At 38.6% G+C, this 23,267-nt stretch overlaps 1 protein-coding gene across 1 annotated transcript in view; it reads left to right on the top strand.

Moving 5' to 3' along the window:
* The window catches only part of PPME1 (protein phosphatase methylesterase 1), a 68,314-nt gene that overhangs the window by 16,544 nt on the left and 28,503 nt on the right, over positions 1-23,267 (top strand). Inside the window, exons 2-5 of the mRNA XM_049889838.1 lie at positions 1,660-1,754; positions 2,335-2,426; positions 22,581-22,638; positions 23,042-23,093. Coding sequence (XP_049745795.1) covers positions 1,660-1,754; positions 2,335-2,426; positions 22,581-22,638; positions 23,042-23,093 — 297 coding nt within the window. The remainder of the gene's footprint in view (positions 1-1,659; positions 1,755-2,334; positions 2,427-22,580; positions 22,639-23,041; positions 23,094-23,267) is intronic.

Below are 23,267 nucleotides of genomic sequence, written 5' to 3'. Positions count from 1 at the left end.
GCAGAATGAAACACTGCCCGGTCCTGTGCCATCCTCACAATCGTTACCATATTTGAACCCATCGTTAGAGCCACTGTGCCAGTCCATGTCATTAAGGGTCTTCCTCTTTTCTGCTGACCCTCTACCAAGCATGATGTCTTTCTTCAGGGGCTGGTCCCCCCGATAATGTGTTCAGAGTATTTGAAATGAAGCCTCACCATCCTTGCTTCTAAGGAGCATTCTGGATGTACTTCCTCAAGGCAGAATAGTTTGTTCTTCTGGACAGTCAATATTTTTCACCAACACCATAATTTAGATGCACGAATTTTTCTTTAGTCTTCCTTATTCATTGTCTAGCTTTCACATGCATAGGAGGTGATTGAAAATACCACGGCTTGGGTCAGATTGGGTCAGGCGCCCTTAGTCCTTAAAGTGACATCTTAGCTTTTTAACACATGAAAGAGCCTTTTGCAGCAGATTTGCGTAATGCACTAGTCTTCTAATTTCTTGACTGCTGCGTCCTTGGGCATTGATTGTAGATCCAAGTAAAATGAAATCCTTGACTACTTCAATCTTTTCTCTGTTCATCGTGAGGTTGCTTATGAAATATCTTAGAGACAGAAATTACATTAGTAGTTGCCTAGGGCTGGTAGATTTGGGTGGGTAAACAGGTGGCTTCTAAAAGATACAGGGTTTCCTTGTAGGGTGCTGAAAATGTTCTAAAATTGATTGTGGTGATGGTTGGTATCCTTCCAGACATATTCTAAACATATACAAGCAATTATTTTTATATGGTTGTTTTTACTCAAATGGTAACGTGTGCATTATGTTTGTTTTATGTATTCATATATAAAGAATTTCATTAGTATATAAATACTTTTTTCCTTCTTTTTAAAAATGAGTAGTATTTCTTTATGTGGAAACCCTGGTGGCATAGTGGCTAAGTGCTATGACTGCTAACCAAAGGGTCAGCAGTTTGAGTCTGCCGGGCGCTCCTTGGAAACTCTATGGAGCAATTCTACTCTGTCCTGTAGGGTCGCTATGAGTCAGAATTGACTTGACGGCAATGGATGGGTATTTCTTTATGTACCGCAGTTGATGTAGCCAGTCTTCTGTTGATGGATGTTTTGGTTGTTTCCAGTTTTCTTCTGTTACAAACATTGAATACATAAGTCATTTTACTTCTGTGTGAGCATATGTTTGGATAAATTCCTAGAAGTTCAGAATATCGATATTGCCAGTTTCCCCTCCATGAAGGTTGTGCATTGTCTGAGAAATGACAAAAAAAGTATGAAAGAGTATGAGGTGTTAAAGATATGAAGAATAGTAACCAAAATGGTTGTAGCAGGAGTATTAAAGTGGGATGAGAGGATACGGATGAGCCTAAGCCAAGAGCTGAGAGAGAAAACTAGCAGGTTTTGTGGTATGTATATACATGGAATTTATTCGTCATTAATATCTAATCAGTTAATTTCCTGAAATCCTAAAATTAGTACTCTTATTTGAGCTTATTTATACGTTTTAATGTGATGTTTTATGTATGAAATCTCTTTATATCTTTAAGAGAAAATACCCTTGATATTTTCATTTCAGATTTACATTCAGCATTTGTTGACCAAGATTCTATCTTTTCATGCATAAATACTTTTTACTTGAAATGTATCTTTTTTTCCCCCTTAGCCCTGGAAGAAAGCGGGACTTTTCCCCTGTTTCTTGGAGTCAGTACTTTGAGTCCATGGAAGATGTGGAAGTAGAGAATGAAACTGGCAAAGATATATCCTTTTGTAAAATGGCTTATTCCTTAATAAGCTTATAACATTGTCTAAGTTAGAAAATTTGTTACATTTCTAAAATATTCTTTATTCTTGCTGTTTATTTCATTTTATTCCCCACCTGTATAGTGTGGAATATTACCTGTAAATCCATGCCAATATCTTATTGGCTATAATTGTCTGATGCATGAGAAAGGATTAAGAAGTAAATTGTTGAACCTAATACATCTCAAGAAACCTTTCCCTGGGCCCTTTACATCTCTTAAGGGCCCAGGGAAAGGTTTCTAGAGTCAGGTGAGTTGAACCGGTTTAGTTTCTAGAAACCAAGGACTGTGTCTTCATTAGGGCAAAGGGAATCTTTTTTTTCCCATTGAAAAAACTGGTGTACTGACTCCATGCTTCAAAAAACAGAGGTTTGGTGTCTCAGAAACTTACCTATTTAAGTTTCTCTTAATTTTGGCATTCTGTAGCTTTCCACGTAGCTTGGTGCTGCCTGAGTTTTCTAATTAGTATTATTATGACTAAATAGTTACAAACATCAGTGAGTAAAAACTTAGATGTGTTATCTTTAACTATTCACACACTTTTCGTGTTTACAAGAGTGGTTCAGAGGGCCCAGTCCTACTCCTTCTGCATGGGGGAGGCCATTCTGCCCTTTCCTGGGCTGTGTTCACAGTAAGTAAATTGTTGATAGTAGAAGTTGATCTTAGCACAATCATTGTTTATTCTAGATGAACCTGATTAGCCTAGCTCTTCTATATGGCTTAACGTAAGAGGATTAGAGATTTGAGTGGATTCCTGAACCTTTAGTATAGTAGGAGCAAGATCACCATTCATTTAAACCGAAGATTTTTAACTAGGGTGGGCCTTAGTTCATGAATTCTTGGAACAGTCTGTAAATTTGTATATATGTACTTTGGGATGAAGGGGATGGAATTTGTGCATTATTAAAAGTAGGGGTCTGTATCCCAGTGATGTAAATAATGGGTTGTGGGTAAGCAGACATGTTTTATTCACGTGTTCTACATAAATATAATGTCTCTCGCTTCGTTTCCCTCGCAGAGCTTATTGTAGTACTTTGGAGATGGTCCATAAATATTTGGGAAGTGTTTCTTCCTTTTTTTTGAAATAATGCCTTATGTTTTAATGGCACTCATGAGCTACTAGGAAGTAATCAATATTTGATTGATGATACCATGGTCTACAGTAGAGGATATGTGCCTGTGTAAAGACAGACCATGTACAAGGGGAGATACTGCAAAGGAAGATACTGGCAACATTGATATCTAAAATAAAGTTGTTATCTCTTCTTGTGCGTATCAAGCAAGTATACATACTACTTCTGTTTACCACTAGGGAGCCTGAAGGACAGAAAGTGGAAGTGGGAATGCAGCACTATATACCTGGAGCCAAGTAGCTGTGGAGTTTAGGAAGGCCCTGAATATATTACCTTGTTCTTGGCAGTGGGGATTATTGGATTAAGTATAAAAGCACCTTCTTGTCTCTTCTATTATACCATGAATTCCTTGAGAGCAGGACTCTTGTCTTATTCCTTTTTATTTCCCAAATGACTGAAACAGTTTTTGACATATAGGCACTTATTCAGCAGTTGTTAAATGGTCAAATGATTTGGCCGCTTTCTTCATTGCTACTTCCTCTCCCTTTAGGATACAGCTGTGTGATGTGCCTGTAATTGCCAGGCTTTTTCATGTCTCTGGACCAGCGTAGTCTGGTAGAAATATAATGCAAGACACAGATGTTACTTTAAATTTTCTAGTAGTCCCATAAAACAGATAAAGAATATTAATAAAATTAGATGAAACTAATTTTATTAATATTTATTTTATTTAACCCAATATATCTAAAATACTACCACTTCAGCAGATAACCAGTATAACCAATTGAGATGTTTTACATTCTTTTTTATATTAAGTCTTTGCAATTCAGTATGTATTTTACACTTACAGAGCATCTCAGTTTGGTCTAGCCACATCTCAAGTGCTTAGTAGCATAGCTCTAGACATTACATTCCTCCTCAACTTAATTGTGAGCTTTTTTGGAAGCATGACAACCATGGCTTATTTATGCCTGTTGTATAATGTATGCTCAAGGAATACTTTTTGAATGAATGAGTAACAGCACACATGCCTGTTTGTGATGTGGCAGCTCTAGTAATGTACCCAGTTGCCTTGAATAGTCATACCCAGATCAGAGCCACCAGAAATGGCTTATGTACCTTAACTTGCCTGTCTCTGCTCTAAGCAAATACACTGTCACCGCTTAGCTAACACATTGGAGACCTGGAAGGAAAGAGATATATGACTGGGAAGAGGAAAGAAGGACCATCTTGGCATGTCACATTGATACAACTGCATCATAACTTTTTACTGGGGATAGAGACTTTAGGCTCTGTTTCATGAGAAATTTAACAAAAAGTCTGTGGATAGGAAAGTACTTAATGGATCACAAGATATTATAAAATTTTGAGAATTATGTATGTAGGCCATAGGTAGCGTCACTATAATTTTTGAACTTTTAATCAGCTCCCCCAGGACTCCAGTGCAAATTCAGAGCTAATATTATCTGTTTGAGCATTCAGGGTCCTTACAGGTGAGGGACCCAGGAAGGGCTAGAACAGACTTTTCCATGAAACCCCGTTTTGATACTAAGGGAAATAAATATGAACTAGGAGTCAGGCAATGTGATTTCTAGTCCTGGTTTTTACCACTACTGGTCATGTGGCCTTGTGCAAGGTACTTTAAGGCCTTACTTTCCAGATATAGTCTCTTTATATTTCAAGGTCTTTTTGAAGGTTATATAAAATAATGGACATGAAAATTATTTGTAACTTACAAAGACTTATACAAATATTATAATCATAAGGTATTTATTAACATGTGTTGATGTTAAACATTTTTATCGCGTAGATAGGAACAGTGGAATAACATGGAAGTTGCCTGGCATGTGGGAGGTGAATGATAAATGACTGTTGACATCATTATTATATTATCATTGAAGAGGATATCACTACTTCTTCTTTTACTAAAGTATATTCTGCAGACTACTAATTCCGTGGGAAATTAATGGAATAGGGATTTTATGATTAAATGGGCTTGAGAAATACTGCATATAATATCCCTCTCATCTCTCTTTTGGAAATTCACCCTATATACCAGTGCATTAAAGACTCTGAGATGTTGTTCTAAATAAATCTATTTAGTTTTAACTGTGTCTTCGAAATGTATCTGACCACTCAATTCCTTTTTTCTAAAACATCTATTAGCATCTCATACTTTGGGAAACCCCCATGCATCTGTCAGTTTGTTGTATCTTGGGGGCTTGTATGTTGCTGTGGTGCTGGAAACTATGCCACAGGTGTTCAAATACCAGCAGGGTCACCCATGGCAGACAGATTTCAGCTGAGCTTCCATGCTTAGACAGACTAGGAAGAAGGAACCGGCGGTCTACTTCTGAAAAGAATTAGCCAGTGAAAACCTTATGAATAGCAGTGGAACATTGTCGGATATAGTGCCGGAAGATGAGGCCCTCAGGTTGGAAGGCACTTAAAAGATGACTGGGAAAGAGCTGCCTGCTCAAAGTAGAGTCAACCTTAATGACGTGGCTGGAGTCAAGTTTTCGGGACCTTCGTTTGCTGATGTGGCACTACTCAAAATGAGAACAGCTGCAAACATCCATTAATAATTGGAAACTGGAATGTACAACGTATGAATCTAGGAAAATTGGAAATCGTCAAAAATGAAATGAAACTCATAAACATTGATATCCTAGGCATTAGTGAGCTGAAATGAACTGGTATTGGTCATTTCAAATTGGACAATCCTATGGTCTGCTATGCCCAGAATAACAGTTTGAAGAGGAATGGTGTTGCATTCATCATCAAAAAGGACATTTCTAGATCTATCCTGAAGTACAGCACTTTGTCAGTAATAGAATAATATCCATATGCCTACAAGGAAGACCAGTTAATACAACTATTGTCGAAACTTATGCACAACCACTAAGGCCAGAGATGAAGAAATTGAAGTTTTTACCAACTTCTGCAGTCTGAAATTCATCGAACATGGAGTCAAGATGCATTGATAATTACTGGTGATTGGAATGGGAAAGTTGGAAACGAAGAGGAAGGATTGGCAGTTGGAAAGTATGTCCTTGGTGATAGAAACGATACTGGAGATCACATGATAGAATTTGGCAAAACCAACAACTTCTTCATTGCAAATACCTTTTTTCAACAACATAAACAGTGACTATACATGTGGACCTCGCCAGATGGAATACACAGGAATCAAATTGACTACATCTGTGGAAAGAGAACAGAAAAGCTCAATATTATTAGTCAGAACAAAGCCAGGGGCTGGATCAGGCCATCAATTATATGAAAGTTCAAGTTGAAACTGAAGAAAATTAGAACAAGTCCACAAGAGCCAAAGTATGACCTTGAGTATATCCCACCTGAATTTAGAGACCATCTTAAGAATAGATTTGACATCTTGAACACCAGTGACCGAAGGCCAGATAGGTTGTGGAATGAATCAAGGACATCATACATGAAGAAAGCAAGAGATCATTAAAAAGAGAAGAGAGAAAGAAAAGACCTAAATGCATGTGAGAAGAGACTCTGAAACTTGCTCTTGAACGTTGAGTAGCTAAAGCAAAAGGAAAATATGATGAAGTAAAACAGCTGAACAGAAGATTTCAAAGGGTGGCCTGAGAAGACAAAGTAAAATTTTATGATGACATGTACAATCACCTGGAGGTAGAAAACCAAAGGGGAAGAACACTCAGTATTTCTCAAACTGGAAGAACTGAAGAAAAAATTCAAGCCTCGAGTTGCAATACTGAAGGATTCTACAGGGAAAATATTAAGTGACACAGGAAGCATCAAAAGAAGATAGAAAGAATACACAGAATCGCTATACCAAAAAGAATTGATTGACGTTCAACCTTTTCAGGAGGTAGCATGTGATCTGGAACCAATGTACTGAAGGAAGAAGTCCAAGCTGCATTGAAGGCATTGGTGAAAAACAAGACTTCAGGAATTGACTGAATACCAGTTGAGATGTTTCAACAAACTGATGCAGCCCTGGAAGTGCTCACTCGTCTATGCCAAGAAATTTGGAAGACAGCTATCTGGCCAACCCACTGGAAGAGATCTACATTTATGCCTATTCCCAAGAAAGGTTATCCAACCGAATGCAGAAATTATCAAACAATATCATTAATATGACACGCAAGTAAAATTTTGCTGAAGATCATTCAAAAGTGGCTGCAGTGCCAGAAATTCAAGCTGGATTTAGAAGAGGATGTGGAACAGGGGATATCATTGTTCATGCCAGATAGAGCCTGGCTAAAAGCAGAGAATACCAGAAAGATGTTCACCTGTGTTTTATTGACTATGCAAAGGCACTCAACTGTCTGGATCATAGTAAATCATGGATAACACTGCAAAGAATGAGAATTCCAGAACATTTAATTGTGCTTTTGAGGAACCTGTACATAGATCAAGAGGCAGTTGTTTGAACAGAACAAGGGGATACTACATGGTTTCAGGTCAAGAAAGGTGTGCATCAGGGTTGTATTCTTTGAGCATACCTATTCAATCTGTATGCAGAGCAAATAATACGAGAAGCTGGACTATATGAAGAAGAATGGGGCATCAGGATTGGAGGAAGACTCGTGAACAACCCATGTTATGCAGATAACACAACCTTGCTTGCTGAAAGTGAAGAGGACTTGAAGCACTTACTAATGAAGATCATAAGACCACAGCCTTCAGTATGGATTGCACCTCAACATAAAAAAACAAAAATCCTCACAACTGGACCAATGAGCAATGTCATGATAAACGGAGAAAAGATTGAAGTTGTCAAGAATTTCATTTTACGTGGATCCACAATCAACGGCCATGGAAACAGCAGTCAAGAAATCAAAAGACGCATTGCATTGGGTAGATCTGCTGCAAAGGACCTCTTCAAAGTGTTAAAGAGCAAAGATGTCACCTTGAAGACTAAGGTACGCCTGACCCAAGCCATGGTATTTTCAATCGCATCATATGCACGTGAAAGCTGGACAATGAATAAGGAAGACCGAAGAAGAATTGATGCCTTTGAATTGTGGTGTTGGCGAAGAATATTGAATATACCATGGACTGCCAAAAGAATGAACAAATCTGTCTTAGAAGAAGTACAATCAGAATGCTCCTTAGAAGCAAGGATGGTGAGACTGCGTCTTACATACTTGGAACATGTTGTCAGAAGGGATCAGTCCCTGGAGAAGGGCATGGTGCTTGGCAGAGCACAGGGTCAGCAGAAGAGAGGAAGACCCTCAACAAGGTGGATTTACACAGTGGCTGCAACAATGAGCTCAAGCATAACAACGATTGTAAGGATGGCTCAGGACCGGGCAGTGGTTCATTCTGTTGTGCATGGGGTCGCTGTGAGTTGGAAATGGCTCGACGGCACCTAACAACAGCAACAGTTCCCTGCCCCTCAATTAACTTATTTTGGACTTTGGTTAAATTTATCTGCCCTTTGTTTTTGTTAGTCTTTAAAGTATATTGAGCCACTGAATGAGTTTATATGTGATGGTGGTTTGAAAGTAAATGGCTACATAAAAATTAGTACTGTAGCAATTGACTTGACTCCAGAAGTCAAATTTCCTCAAGCATTGGAACATGTCTGTGGATCCAGAAGGCAGCTATGGCAAAGAGCAGGAATAAGCCCAAGCACCTTATCATGAGAGAGAGAACATCCCTCAAATCTTCACCCAGATGATTTGGTAAAATAAGGTAGTGTCTTAGTCATCTAGTGCTGCTGTAACAACAGTACCACAAGTGGATGGCTTTAACAAAGAGAAGTTTATTCTCTCACAGTCCTGTAGGCTATACGTCTGAATTCAGGGCCCTGGCTTCAGGGGAAGGCTTTCTCTCTCTGTTGGCTCTGGAGGAAGATCCTTGTCCTCAGTCTTCTCTTGTTCTGGGAGCGTCTCAGCTCAGGAACCTCAGGTACAAAGGACACGCTGTGCTCTGGCGCTGCTTTCTTGGTGGTATGGGGTCCTCACATCTTTTATATCTCCAAAGGATATTGGCTTAAGACGCTACCTAATCTTGTAGACCTCATCAGTATAACTGCCATTAATCCATCTTTCTACATCATAGCAATAGGACTTACAACATATAGGGAAATCACATCAGAAGATAAAATGGTAGACAATCATACACTCATACAAGGGAGTCATGACCTAGCCAAGTTGACAGCTGTTTTGGGGGGACACAATTCAATCCATGAGAGATAGGAAAATAGAAACATAGCTGGAGGATAAGTATACTGACAACCAGAAGCAGAGATGAGCAACTGTGATTGACATTCATGATGCTAGATTGTGAGCTCTTTGAAAGCAGGCACTATGCCTTATTCCATTTACACAGGATCTGTCATAGAGTAGGTGCTCCACAATTATTTATTGAATAAGCTAATGCTGACCCTGAACAATTGAGAAAAGGTTAAATTTTGTTCATTATATTCTCTTTAATAAAACAAAGTATGTAACTAAAGGCTTTTTCAAGTGACAGGGAGTCATTTATGTGCTACTAATAAATAAAAAAGTCAAATACACGATCACAAAAATCCCAAAGTCCAGGAGACACAAGGCCAAAGGACGTGAACAGACAGTTCATGGAGAGTAAACAAACATGGGGAACATTTATCCGTGCTAGTATCAGATAGGAAACCCTGTGTGGCATAGTGGCTAAGAGCTATGGCTGCTAACCAAAAGGTCGGCAGTTTGAATTCACCAGATGCTCCTTGGAAAATCTATGGGGCAGTTCTACTCTGTCTTGTAGGGTCGCTATGAGTCGAAATCGACTCAACAGCAATGGGTTTCTTTTTTTTTTTTAGTATCGGATAGGAGCCCTGGAGGCTCATGGGGCAGTTCTACTGTGTCCTGTAGGGTCAGTATGAGTTGGAATTGACTTGATGGCATACAACAACAGTTTTTGTTACAATTTATAGGAGGTGTGATGTTTTTACATATCAAATTAATGTTTTTCTAAACTAATCCCCAGTGTTGATAAAGGTACCAGAAAACAGACACTTTGAAGTAGTGCTTGTGGCATTATAGATAGGTAGAACTTTTGGGGAAATTAATTTGACATTTGATCAAATCATCAAAGTATTTGTATCAGTTGACACAGAAACCTCTCTTCTGCAATCTGTTTTAAGGAAATAGTACTAAATACAGGAAAAGCTATTTGTCTAAAATTAACAGTCTCAAATGTCCAATAATAAGCAAATGGTTAAAGAAACTGGATGTACCTGTAAGACAGAATATTATACAACCTTTTAAAATAATTTTCCTAGACACTGTTTAACAGAGATCAGTTTATGAAATGTGAAAATATAAAGTTGCACATACAGTGAGTATGATTAACTTTTTGGCGAGATGATAGTAATCGTGGAAATGGGTAGCTAAAATGATGAGAAGGAAGTATTGTATGCCTTAAAATGAAATAATTGTTGGTTAAGAGTGGTGTAATTATGAACCAGAGACTTACGTCATCCTGAAACCAGAAGAACTAGTTGGTGCCTGGCCATAACCAATGACTGCCCTGACAGGGAGCACAACAGAGAACCCCTGAGGGAGCAGGAGATCAGTGGGATGCAGACCCCAAATTCTCACAAAAAGACCATACTTAATGGTCTGACTGAGACTAGAGGAATCCTGGCGGTCATGGTCCCCAAACCTTCTGTTGGCCCAGGACAGGAACCATTCCCGAAGACAACTCATCAGACATGGAAGGGAGTGGACAGTGGGTAGGAGAGAGATGCTGATGAAGAGTGAGCTATTTGTATCAGGTGGACACTTGAGACTGTGTTGGCATCTCCTGTCTGGAGGGGGGATGAGAGGATAGAGAGAGTTGGAAGCTGGCAAAATTGTCACGAAAGGAGAGACTGGAAGGGCTAACTCATTAGGGGGAGAGCAAGTGGGAGTATGGAGTAAGGTGTATATAAACTTATATGTGACAGACTGACTTGATTTGTAAACGTTCACTTGAAGCTCAATAAAAGTTAAAAAAACAAAAAAAAAAGTGGTATAATTATAGAATTATGAGTGATTTTTTCTGTTTTCCGTCGTATATTTTTATTTCATAATTTAAAGATTGCTTTTTCCTTTAATAGAAACTACTTCCAAAGAAAAAAGTGTTATATTTACTTCTGGATCCCACAAGTTAAAGGGAGATTGGCAATTGGAACATGTCCAAAACAGAGCAGCCAGAACTTGAGTACTCGAAACCATAGTGTTTAAGGAAATTTGAGGGAACTGAAGATGTTTGGCATAAAAAAGGAAAGACTTAGAAGACAATGATATTTGTTTTCAGCTATAATTTTAAAAAAAAGGCCATGTCTTTTAAACATTTACTGTGTGCCAGGTACTGTGCTAAGTGCTTCTATGCATGATCCCATTTAATTGCTTTTGTAATGAAATGAGGTTAGGCAAATGAGATAATTGAGATTTAGAGAAATCGTAGCCATGATAGCGCCAAAACTCAAACCCACCACTGACTCCAGTGTACATGCTTCCCATCCATTATAGACTGAATTATGTCCCCAAAAATCTGTGTTGTAAATCCTAACCTCTATGCCTGTGGTTATAATCTCATTTCGGAATGAGTTGTCTTCGTTATGTTAATGAGGCAGGATTAGTGTAGGGTGTATCTTGAGTTGATCGCTTTTGAGATATGCAAGAGATTAAACAAGCAAGTGAGGGAATCAGAGACAAGGGAAGACATATGCCAAGCCACATGAAGATTGCCCAGGAGAAGAAGCTCAGAAGAGACAAGGACCTTCCTCCAGAGGCAACAGAGAGAGCTTTCCCCTAGAACCCAAAAAAACCCTGAATTCAGACTTTAGCTTCCTAAACTGTGAGAAAACAAATGTCTGTTTATTATAGCCACCCACTGTGGTATTTCTGTTATAGCAGCACTAGGTAACTAAGACACCCTCTGAAGACCAGTTTTGTACTACCTGAGAGGAAAGCTTGTGGCAGAAATCACAGACATATTTTCGATGCACATAAGACAGAACTGCTAATGGTTAGGAGTATTTCAAAGTGGCCCAGGCCCTCTGCAGAGGAAGAGTAAGCATTATCCCACTGGTGGTATCCCTGTACAGAGCATACTGTAAGACTTAATTGTGAGTGTATTCTTAAAATTCCTTCTAATCCATTATTCCGTAAAATTCCCGAACCCGAGTTAAACCCCTTTTCCATCTGAATGCTTTGTGTTATTGTTTTTGGGAGGTGGAGGAAGAGGGAAGACAAAAATTCACCAGGAGTCCTATTAAAAGAAAATATTTCTACTTTGGCTTTAGTAACAGAAAAACAAAACTGTCAAGCACATCAGAAACTTTTGGTGGTGGTGGTAGTTGTGTCAGGTTGATTCTGACTCATGGTAACCCATGTGTGCAGAGTAAAACTGTTCGGTAGGGTTTTCAAGATGTGACCTTTCAGCAACAGATCACCAGGCTGTCTTCTGAAGTGCCTTTGGGTGGGTTTGAACTGCCAACCTTTTGGCTGGTATTAAAGCACTTAACCATTTGCACCACCTAGGGATTCCCCTGACACCTTCATCTAATAATCATTTCTGTGGAACTAATAAAGGGTTATAAATAGTAGAGGAAAATGATGATGCTTTAAAGGGTAAATTTCAGATTTCTAGAATACTTATTTTGGGGGAATCCTTATTCCAATAAACTAGTTATTACTGTACTTGCCATTATAGTAACAAGTTGATCGTATATAATGGGTAATATCTAGGGTTTCCATAGTCCTCTCCCATCAGCAAGTACTGCATATAACAGACAGGCATAGTTGTTGGAGAATCCAGGACTGAGCAGAAACTGCACTTTTTGCACCCTAACTCCCCATTCCCTTCTCTATTTCTGTATCAGTTTCCTGGGCAGGGGGTGAGGCCGACTTGCATTTCAGCGGTTATTGGCATGTGTTCTGCTTATATGAAGAAATTTTGTTTGCTTCTCTTAGCACCTGAGATTGGCTGTTCTCTTTGCCCTCCTAAATGTTAGGGGTGGAGCAAGGCAGCAGAAGCTGGCGAATAGCACTTGTGCCTAGAAATTGGAAGCCATCAGTGCTTGTGTACAGTGTTTACAGGGAAGCTGTTAATTGCATTGAAGAGAAAACCTTTGAGTGTATGAAAGGGCTTGGCAGCAGGAGAAAGCCAAGAAAGCTTCTGGTGGCAGTGACCATCTGCCCGGGTTAAAATCTGTTAGCCTTTGGTTTTGGGGTCAAGGGCTTCAATTCCAGATGGCTGTTTCCTTATCTGCAAAATAGCAGTAAACGACAGTGGCTCCTTTATAGGGTTATTGTGAAGATTTAATAAGGTAAACTGAAAACCAGTTAGCTCTTTGCCTGGCATATATTCTTTATGAACTATGTTATACCAGTTGAGCTGGATGTTCCCTGAGGCCATGGTCCCCATAGCCCTCAGCCCAGTGATTTGGTCCCTCAGGGAGTTTGGATGTGCCTCTGGAGTTTCCATGACCTTGCCTTGTACAGGTTGTGCTGGCTTCCCCAGTGTTGTGTGCTGTCTTACCCTTTACCAAAGTTACACAGACAAATTTAAAGGATTCTGCTATGTAGAGTTTGATGAGGTGGATTCCCTTAAGGAAGCTTTGCTCTTGTTTTGTTTTATGGGCCTGTCTAATCTTTGGCTGAAGGGCGAACCTCAGGAGTGACATACATTTTTCTCCAGCTCTGTACGGGACCCTCTCTACTGTGATCCCTGTTGGAGCTGTCGGTGGTGGTGGCCAGGCACCATCTGGTTGTCCAAGACTGAGTCTGGTGGAGGCTGTGGTATTTGTGGTCCATTTTTCCTTTGGATTAATCTTTCCCTTTGTCTTTGGTTTTAATTCTCTGCCTGTTACCCACAGGAGCTAAAGGTCCCTAAAACTCTTCCCCACGTCAGCAGGAAGTAGCCAGATGAGTTGCTGACTGTTATCCCTTAAGATTAAGAATTGCAGCAACTCAAGGGGGGGACTGTAACCTGACCTTACGAATGCTGGTGAATTTCCATTAGTCCTTAAACTAGCCCAAGCCAGAGTGGGCCCGTGGCGTATGTGCAGAAGGGCCAGCTGTGACCACTAATTGACTTCAACAGCGGACACAGTAACAGGTGGAATGAATCAAAAGGAAAATCATCACCTGGACCCTATTTTGAAGCGGGAAGTCCAACAAGAACCACATCACCTCCTGATTTCTGGCCGCCTTCTAGAAATTTTCCCTCCCCAGTATGCCTGTGCTGTCACCATCTTGCTGCCCAAATTATGTATAAGCCCTGCTTCCCCATACCACAGGAAGCAGGATCTAAGGAACTTCCTCCTGGCTCCTTGTTCTCCTCATTGCAATAAAGTTACTTTCTCAAAAAAAAAAAAAAGAAAAAGAAACTGCACTTGGCTGAAACAGAAGAGAGTGACAGTAGGTGTGGGAGCTCATTAGCAAGTGCAGGCTCAGTAGGGAGATTTGCCAGCCTCCAGTTTTCAGCTTTGGTGCCTCTAAGGGACCTGGGACCTGGGACCAAGTGTTAATTGATTGAAGCCAAGAATTGATTCTGATGTGTCTGCTGATTTGTTCTTCCAGTTAATTTCATTATTTCAGCAAATATTTACCAAGTATATTCTATGTTCCAGGCTTGGTGCTAGATTTCTAGGAGTAGAAAATGAGAGTTTGCCCTCTAATAAGATCAGCCAATCAGCAAATGTTTATTAAACCTCTGCTCTGTACCAGGCATTATGCTAGGGTCTGTGGATTCAGTGAAGAATTAAACAGACATATTTCTTGTAATATTTAAGTCTAATGGGAATGATAGAAAAAGAGAGATGAGACATGTATAGAAATAATACAGTAAAAATCTAAGAAACTTTTATCTCACACCAACTGGGGTTTGAATCTCAGAGCAGCTTAATCTATCAAAGCTTTAGTTTCCTAATCTATAAAATTGGTATAATACCGTCTGGTTAATAGGGTGGTTGTGAGAATTAAAAGGTAAAAGGTTCTTGGTTAAGTGCTTGACTTGTAGTTTGCACTAAGTTGTTAGATGAGTTTTACAGCTTCTGTGTACAAGATACAAAGGTAACATAGAGGAATGAATAACATAATAGCAGATTGAATAAAAAAAAAGTAGTAAAAGAATAATACATGATGACCAGGTGTTTTATCTCTGTAGTTCATCTCAGTAGTGTTGGGTAAAGGAACTACAAGGAAAGTTTCATTAGCAGAGGACATCTGAAGTGAGTTGTAAAGACTGAGTCAAAGTTGGATTAGTAGGCATTCAAAGGAGAGGTGGAAGCAAAGGCAGTGAAGAGTGTAACAGTGAAACATGTTTTGGAAATTACAAGTAGCTTGGTTGTAGTTTTAGAATACAGTATGAGGATGTGGAACAGGGGAAGAGATGACCAGAGAGATCATAGTGACGAGGTTATGGGAGGGCGTTGTATACCTGGCTAGGGAATTGACCTCATTCTTTAGGTCGGCAGTAATCATAAGGGAGCTGTTTTAGGAACAGCACAACACTTCGCCCACCTGTACCCACACTATGCACATTTTAGGCATACCAAAATTAGGGAGAAGGGATAGAGAACATGTCCAGATTGTAAAGTCCTAGGGAGATAAACATTTTGGTACTCATCTACCCTACTTGTAATTGAGTGCTGCTGTTTTAGGCAGTGGGGAGCCATTGAAGGACTTCAGAAAAATTGAGGCATTAGTGTAGTTGGTGGAGTCCCTGAGTGGTGCAGGCAGTTAAAGTGCTCACTGCTAACCAAAAGGTTGGATGTTCGAGTCCACCCAGATTGTGCCTCAGAAGAAAGGCCTGGCAGTCTGCTTCCAAAGATCACCATGGAAAACCCTATGGAGCATAGTTTTACTCTGATACACATGGGATCTCCATGGGTCAGAATTGACTTGACAGCAACTGGTTTGATTTTTTGGGTTTTAGTATAGACGATGGGTTGGGTAGGGAGCACAAATTGGAGACAGAGACTAGTTAAAAGGCTGTTGTATTATTTGGTTCTAAATACTTGATAGCTCTCTCAAAAAGGAGAAAGTTCAATTTAAATCTCCCACCAGGTAAAAACACTATAATAACACTCCTTTAAGCTATCCAGCTTATTTTATGAAGGTAGCATCAATCTAATACGAAAACTGGTCATTGACAATACAAGAAAACTGTGAGCCAATCTATTCTTAAAGTAGATGCAAAAATCCTAAATAAAATAATAGGAAATTGAATCGAAAAGTGTAAAAAAAAGTGTAGTAAAAGAATAATACATTGTGGCCAAATGTATTGTTTCTATGTAATCTGTTTCTGTAACTCATATCTCACCTCACTTGATGCCAAAAAAAGTATTTGATAAAATACATTACCCACACATGCTGAAAATTCTTGGAATAGATGAGAAACTTCCTTAACTTGATAAAGCTTATATACCAGGAAATTACATAAATACCATACTTAGTGGTGAAGTATTGGTTACATTCCTTTTTTTTAGGTGAAAGTTTACAGTGCAAATTAGTTTCTCTTTCAAAAATTTGTACACAAATTTTTTTTTGACATTGGTTGCAATCCTCACAAAGTTCAGCACTCTCCCCTTTTTCCTTTATACCCCAAGTTCCTTATGTCCAGCATACATTCCTTTTAAAGTCAGGGACAAGACAAGGATGCTATTTGCAACATTTTGCTGGAGGTTCTAGCTAACCAATAAGACAAAGAAAAATGAGTCTTGAAAGATTTGAAACTATGAGCTACAACAGTCATTATTTGCAGATATTGTCTCCCTAGAAAATCAGATGACAAACTACTAGTTAAGAGACAGTTTACAAAGTCAATACAAAAAAAAAACTATTTTTTCTAAGTATTAGCACTCATTGATTTAGAAATATAATAGGAAATATGATCCTATTCACGTTTACAACATTTTGGTTACAACTATAGCAACAAAACTATAAGATATCTCGGAATAAGCCTTATTTTTAAAAGATACAGTATAAGACATTTATGGAGAAAACGATAAAACTTCACTGAAGGATATAAAGGAAAACCTGAATAGAGAAGTAAATCAAGCTCCTATATGAATCTGGCTACACCAGTTAAAATCTCCATGGGATATCTCGTGAAACTTAACAAACTCTAAAATTCACATAGATATCAAAGTCTATTCTAAAACCCTATTAACTAATATTATGATATTGACAGAAAGAGTCAAGAAATAGGTCCAAAAGGAATTTAATATATGATAAAAATAATCCAAATGCTTTAAAAGAGTTGACTTTAAAGAATAAACCTAAGAGCACTCATATGACCTTAGGGCAGGCATACCTTAAATTTAGTCACAAGAAGAAAAAGCCATAGAGGAAAGACTGATAAATTTGATGTTGCCAAAACAAAAAATTTCTGGGCAAGACACTTAAAAATTAAAACACAAGGTGTGTGCTAGGTAAAAAAAAATATATGTGTGTGTGTGCAATATGAATAACAGGCAAAAAATACGTTATGAAGGAGTTAATATTGTCATTGTATGAAAAAGAAAAAAAAACTGCAGTAAGAAAAAGACAATCCAATAGAAAATAGGCAAGCAATACGAAGTAGCAATTCACAGAAGAGGAAATAAACTAGGTGATAAATTTATAAAAATTGTTCAGTCTCACTTATGAATGAGGAAAATATAAAGTAAAATTAGGGGATTCCACTTTTAACAGATTGGCCAAAACTTTAAAGGTTGAGGCTATTGTGTGTTTGTGATGGTACCTATTTCTTTACACCTTCACCAATACTTGATGAAGTATTTGTCTTACCAGCTACAAAACCGGGGTAATGTTTTTCCAACCTACTTCTCAGGGAGATAATCTGAGATAATTTGGTGAGATAACAAAGTGGTACAGAAACGTGTTATCAGCACCCAGATCATCTTCCAATCTAGTCTCGTATTCTCTAGTCTAGGGCTAGGCTAGTGGTCCTCAGCCTTAGCTGGACATTGGAATCACCCTGGGAACTCTGGCATTAAATACGGGTGACCTAGCCCCCACCCCAGATCACTTAAATCAGAATTTCTGGTGGGCTAGCACCTGGGCAGCCTGGTTTCCTGAAGTTCCCTAGGTGATTCTGTTATGCAGCTCAAGTTGAGAACCCCCTGGAGCCAGACTGCTAATGATTTGAATCTGGGCTCTGGCATTTATTAGCTGTTGGGCCTAGGCAAGTTACTTAATATCTCTGTAAAATTATGAAAATTTTGTCTGATTAGTAAAGAGTTGTAAGGAGAAAGTTATAATTCATTGGAAGCACTTAACTTGGTGGTTGGCTCATAATAAGATCTTATAAATATTAGCTACTACTGTTGTCCCTGGGTGGTGCAAATGGTTACACTTTTGGCTACCATCTGAAAGGTTGGCGGTTCCAGTCTGCTCAGAGGAGCCTCAGAAGAAAGGCCTGGCTGTCCGCTTCTGAAAGATCACAGCTACTGAAAGCCCTATGAACTGTACTTCTACTCTGAAACACATGGGGTTGCTGTGAGTTAGAATTGACTCAATGACAGCTGGTTGGTTGCTATTGCTATTGTTGCTGTTACTGCTAACACCAGAAATTCTGTTGAGAAAATGGATAAATTTAGTTCTTAAATAGCTACTTTTTATTAAACCGTTCCAGAAGTGGCAAAGTTGTACTGTTTGAGAAGATCTGGAGTGCCTTCCATTGGTATGCCTTGACATTTTTTATTGTCTACAAAGCAGGTATTATTCTTAGAATTTACTGTGTTCATTTATGATTTTCTAGTCTTTCTCTGCCACATCATGAGAACAGTGACATTGCCTATCTTTTTTCACTGCTGTAACCCCATTACTCAATTGGTGCCAGATTTATAGCAAACATAGTTTAGAAAGATTTGTTGAATGAATAAAACATCTCCAGATTGAGTGCCTTACACCCTTTGTGTTAGTTTCTTAATGCTGCTGTAACAGAAATACCATGAATGGATGGCTTTAAAGAACAGATGTTTATTTTCTCACACTTTAAGAGACTAAAAGTTCGAATTCAGTGTGCTGGCTCTAGTGTAAGGTTCTCTCTCTGCTCTGGGAGAAAATCATTGTCTCTTTCACTTCTCTTCCTTGGTTTTTTGGTAATCTCCACATGGCATCAATTTTTCCCCATTTGACCTTGGTTACTTCTGTGCCTAATCTTTTATATCTCAAAAGTGAATGGTTTCAGAAGAAATGGATGGTGCCCAGCTACCACTACTGAACGTTTTGATCAAGGGCCTGATGGATGGATTCTGATCAAAAGAAGGAAAAGCATGGAACAGAGCCTCGAACTTATATGGAAACTAGGTTTACTGAATTCATTGAGACCGGGGGAACCCCTGAATCTAATGCCTAGAAATAATATTTAAACCTTGAACCAAAACTATCCCACGAAGCTGTCATTAACTAAACAGGTTACCCAATCAATAATGTTTGCCCCAAGCATAGCACTCTTATAAAGAATTACCTGTATGATTGTAAACTGACAAAAGTTAATCTAAAGCACTGATGAGAACTTTAAGGGGCTTGTTGTTATTATTAACTGTCATTGAGTCAATTCCGACTCATAGCAACACTGTGTACAACACAACAAAATACCGTACGGTCCTTTGCTATCCTCATGATTGTTGTTATGCTTGAGCCCATTGTTGCAGCCACTATGTCAGTACATCTTGTTGAGGGTCTTCCTCTTTTTCGCTGACCCTCCATTTTACCAAGCATAATGTTCTCCAGGGACTGATCCTTCCTGATAATATATCCAAAGTATGTGAGACAGAGTCTCGCCATCCTCACTTATAAGGAACATTCTGGCTGTACTTCTTTCAGGCCAGATTTGTTTGTTCTTTTGGCAGTCCATGGTGTATTCAATATTTTCGCCGACACCATAATTCAAAGGCATCAATTCTTCTTCAGTCTTGCTTATTTATTGCCCAGCTTTCACATGCATATGAGTTGATTAAACCACCATGGCTTGGGTCAGGCACACCTTAGTTCTTAAAGAGACATATTTTTAACACTTTAAAGAGATCTTTTGCAGCAGATTTGCCCAGTGCAATGCGTCATTTGGTTTCTTGACTGCTGCTTCCATAGGCGTTGATTGTAGATCCAAGTTAAATGAAATCCTTGAGAACTTCAGTCTTTTCTCCACTTATCATGATGTGGCTTATTGGTACAGTTGTGAGGATTTTTGTTTTCTTTATGTTGAGGTGTAGCCCATACTGAAGACTATGGTTTTTTATCTTCATCAGTAAGTACATGAAGTCCTCCTCACTTTCAGCAAGCAAGGTTGTGTCATCTGCGTGACTCAGGTTGTTAATGAGTCTTCCTCCAATACTGAAGCCCCATTCTTCTTCATATAGTCCAGCTTATTGGATTATTTGCCCAGCATACAGACTGAATAAGTATGGTAAAAGGATACAACCCTGATGCACACCTTTCCTAACTTCAAACCACACAGTATCCCGTTGTTCTATTTGAATGACTGCCTCTTGATCTATGTACAGGTTCCTCATGAGCACAACTAAGTGTTCTGGAATTCCCATTCTTCTCAGTGTTATCCATAATTTGTTATGATCCACACCCTCGAATGCCTTTGCATAGTCAATAAAACACAGGTGAACATCTTTCTGGTATTCTCTGCTTTCAGCCAGGGTGCATCTGATATGAGCAATGATATCCCTTGTTCCATGTCCTCTTCTGAATCTGGATTGAATTTCTGGCAGTTCCTTGTCTATGTACTGCCGCAACCACTTTGGAATGATCTTCAGCAAAATTTTACTTGCATGTGATATTAACGATATTGTTTGATAATTTCTGCATTTGGTTAGATCACCTTTCTTGGGAATAGGCATAAATATGGGTCTCTTCCAGTCAGTTGGCCAGGTAGCTGTCTTCCAAATTTCTTGGCATGGATGAGTGAGCACTTCCAATGCTGCATCCGTTTGTTAAAACATCTCAGTTGGTATTCCGTCAATTCCTGGAGCTTTATTTTTTGCCAGTGTCTTCAGTGTAGCTTGGACTTTTTCCTTCAGTACCATCAGTTCTTGGTCATGTGCTGCCTCCTGAAATGATTGAGTGTCAAGCATTTCTTTTTAGTATAGTGACTTCGTTTATGCCTTCCAATTTTTTTTTTGATGTTTCCTGCACTGTTGAGCATTTTGTCCGTAGAGTCCATCAGTATTGCAACTCGAAGCTTGAATTTTTCCCTCAGTCCTTTTAGCCTGAGAAATTCCAAGCTTGTTTTTCCATTTTGGTTTTCTAACTCCAGGTCTTTGCATATGCCATTATAATACTTTACTTTGTCTACTCCAGCTGCTCTTTGAAATCTTCTGTTCAGCTCTTTTACGTCATCATTTCTTCCTTTCTCTTTAACTAGTTGACATTCAAGAGCAAGTTTCAGAGTCTCTTCTGACATCCATTTTGGTCTTTTCCTTCTTTTCTGTCTTTTTGATGACTTCTTGCTTTCTTCACGCATGATGTCCTTGATGTCATTCCACAATTCGTCTGGTCTTCAGTCATTAGTGTTCAGTGCATCAAATGTATTCTTGAGATAGTCTCTAAATTCAGGTGAGATATATTCAAGGTCATACTTTGGCTCTCGTGGACTTGTGTTGTAAACCCTAACCCCTGTACCTATGGCAGTAATCCCATTTGGGAATAGGGTTTTCTTGTTATGTAAATGAGGCCATATCAGTGTAGGGTATGTCTTAAACTAACAACTTTATAATAATAGTAATAATTTTTTTTAATTTATTTTTGGTGGTAATATACATAGCCAAGGAAACCCTGGTGGCATAGTGGTTAAGTGCTATGGCTACTAACCAAGAGGTCACCAGTTCGAATCCACCAGGCCCTCCTTGGAAACTCTATGGGCCAGTTCTACTCTGTTCTATAAGGTTGCTATGAGTTGGAATCAACTCAACAGCAGTGGGTTTTTTATACATAGCCAGATACACATCAATTCACAATTTCTACATGAACAGTTCAATAACATTGTTATTGTTAAATGTTACAGATTTCACGTTGTGTTACTGTTCTTTCTACCTAAATTAATGATGATGAAACAATATGGGTAGAGAGAATGGTAACACAAAGTGAAGTATGCAACCAGTATTATTGAACTGTGTTTGGCTATTTATATTGCCACCAAAAATAAATACTTTAAAAAAAACTAATAATTGGTTTAAGACACACCGTATACTCTTATGGCCTCATTAACATAACAAAATCCTATTCCCAAATGGGATTACAGCCATAGGTATAGGGATTAGGGTTTATGACACATATTTTGGGGGATACAATTCAATCCATAACACTGACTGACAGTTTTTATCTAAGGAATTCCCCTTCCATAGTAGGGAAAAGATATTTAGGGAAAATGGATGAAAATCCTAGATAATAGCAGAGCTCAGAGGGTCATTGCCTAGAGGAACTTACTCTGTTTCAGGAAAGGCCAGGAAAAGTTAAAGTTAAAAGAGGGATTTGATGTGAGGAAAACCAGATTTGAAGCTGGGACAGGACTAGCTGTAACTGAAAAGCAGAGAATCATCATTATTTTGCTTAAAAATGAAAGGTCTTCTTTTGGTTCTCTTGAGTTCCTTGAATTCTCATATAGCAGTTCATTTAACAAAATCATCATTGGTCATTGAGCAAGATTTACTATCCCATATGTATTTTACTTTTTGTTTTGGGTTATGTATTTTACTACTTTCTTTTTTCTGTTTCTCCTAGGCAGCAATCATTAGTAGAGTTCAGTGTAGGATTGTGGCTTTGGATCTGCGAAGTCATGGTGAGTGACTTGATGATGTTATAAATTTCGGTATGGCCATAAAATAATCCAAGTTGTTTCCTTTGGGCATTTTGGAGGAAATCCTAGCTTCCATTCTTTATTAAACATTATGTATATTTGCTTAGTTTAGCTAAAAAAAAAAAAAGTCCTTCAGACCAAATTCTGATGCTAGTAATGTTTAAGGAATGTGGATTAATCTTTGCTGGGCTACTGTGATATTTTCATTTGTAGTGGTTTTACAGTCAACTATCAAAATGTGTCTGTAATGTAGAAATTCTTGCTAAGCCTGTGATATGAAATTGTAGAGGCTCCGTTTTATTGTCCGAAGGTGGGACCTTTAGAAGAGAATACTCTTGCTTTTATAATTCTGTCTTTGGGAATTTTATTTTTATTTCCTTTTTAGGTGAAACAAAGGTCAAGAATCCTGAAGACCTGTCTGCAGAAACAATGGCAAAGTAAGTATCCTAATATTGCTTATAATTGCTTGGCTTCTGTTACTATTATAAGTAGTAGTACAGGTTTCATCATTAATTATTGGACAACAATTAGCACAGAAGAAAGTCTTTACTTCTTTCTTCTCTACTTTTGGGTTCACCTGACTATTTAAACTTGGAAGAAACGTCCATCTT

The sequence above is a fragment of the Elephas maximus genome, chromosome 7 (assembly GCF_024166365.1).
Source record: "Elephas maximus indicus isolate mEleMax1 chromosome 7, mEleMax1 primary haplotype, whole genome shotgun sequence".
Taxonomy (NCBI): domain Eukaryota; kingdom Metazoa; phylum Chordata; class Mammalia; order Proboscidea; family Elephantidae; genus Elephas; species Elephas maximus.
The sequence above is the reverse complement of the archived record's forward strand: the minus strand, read 5'-3'. Positions and strand labels throughout refer to the sequence as shown.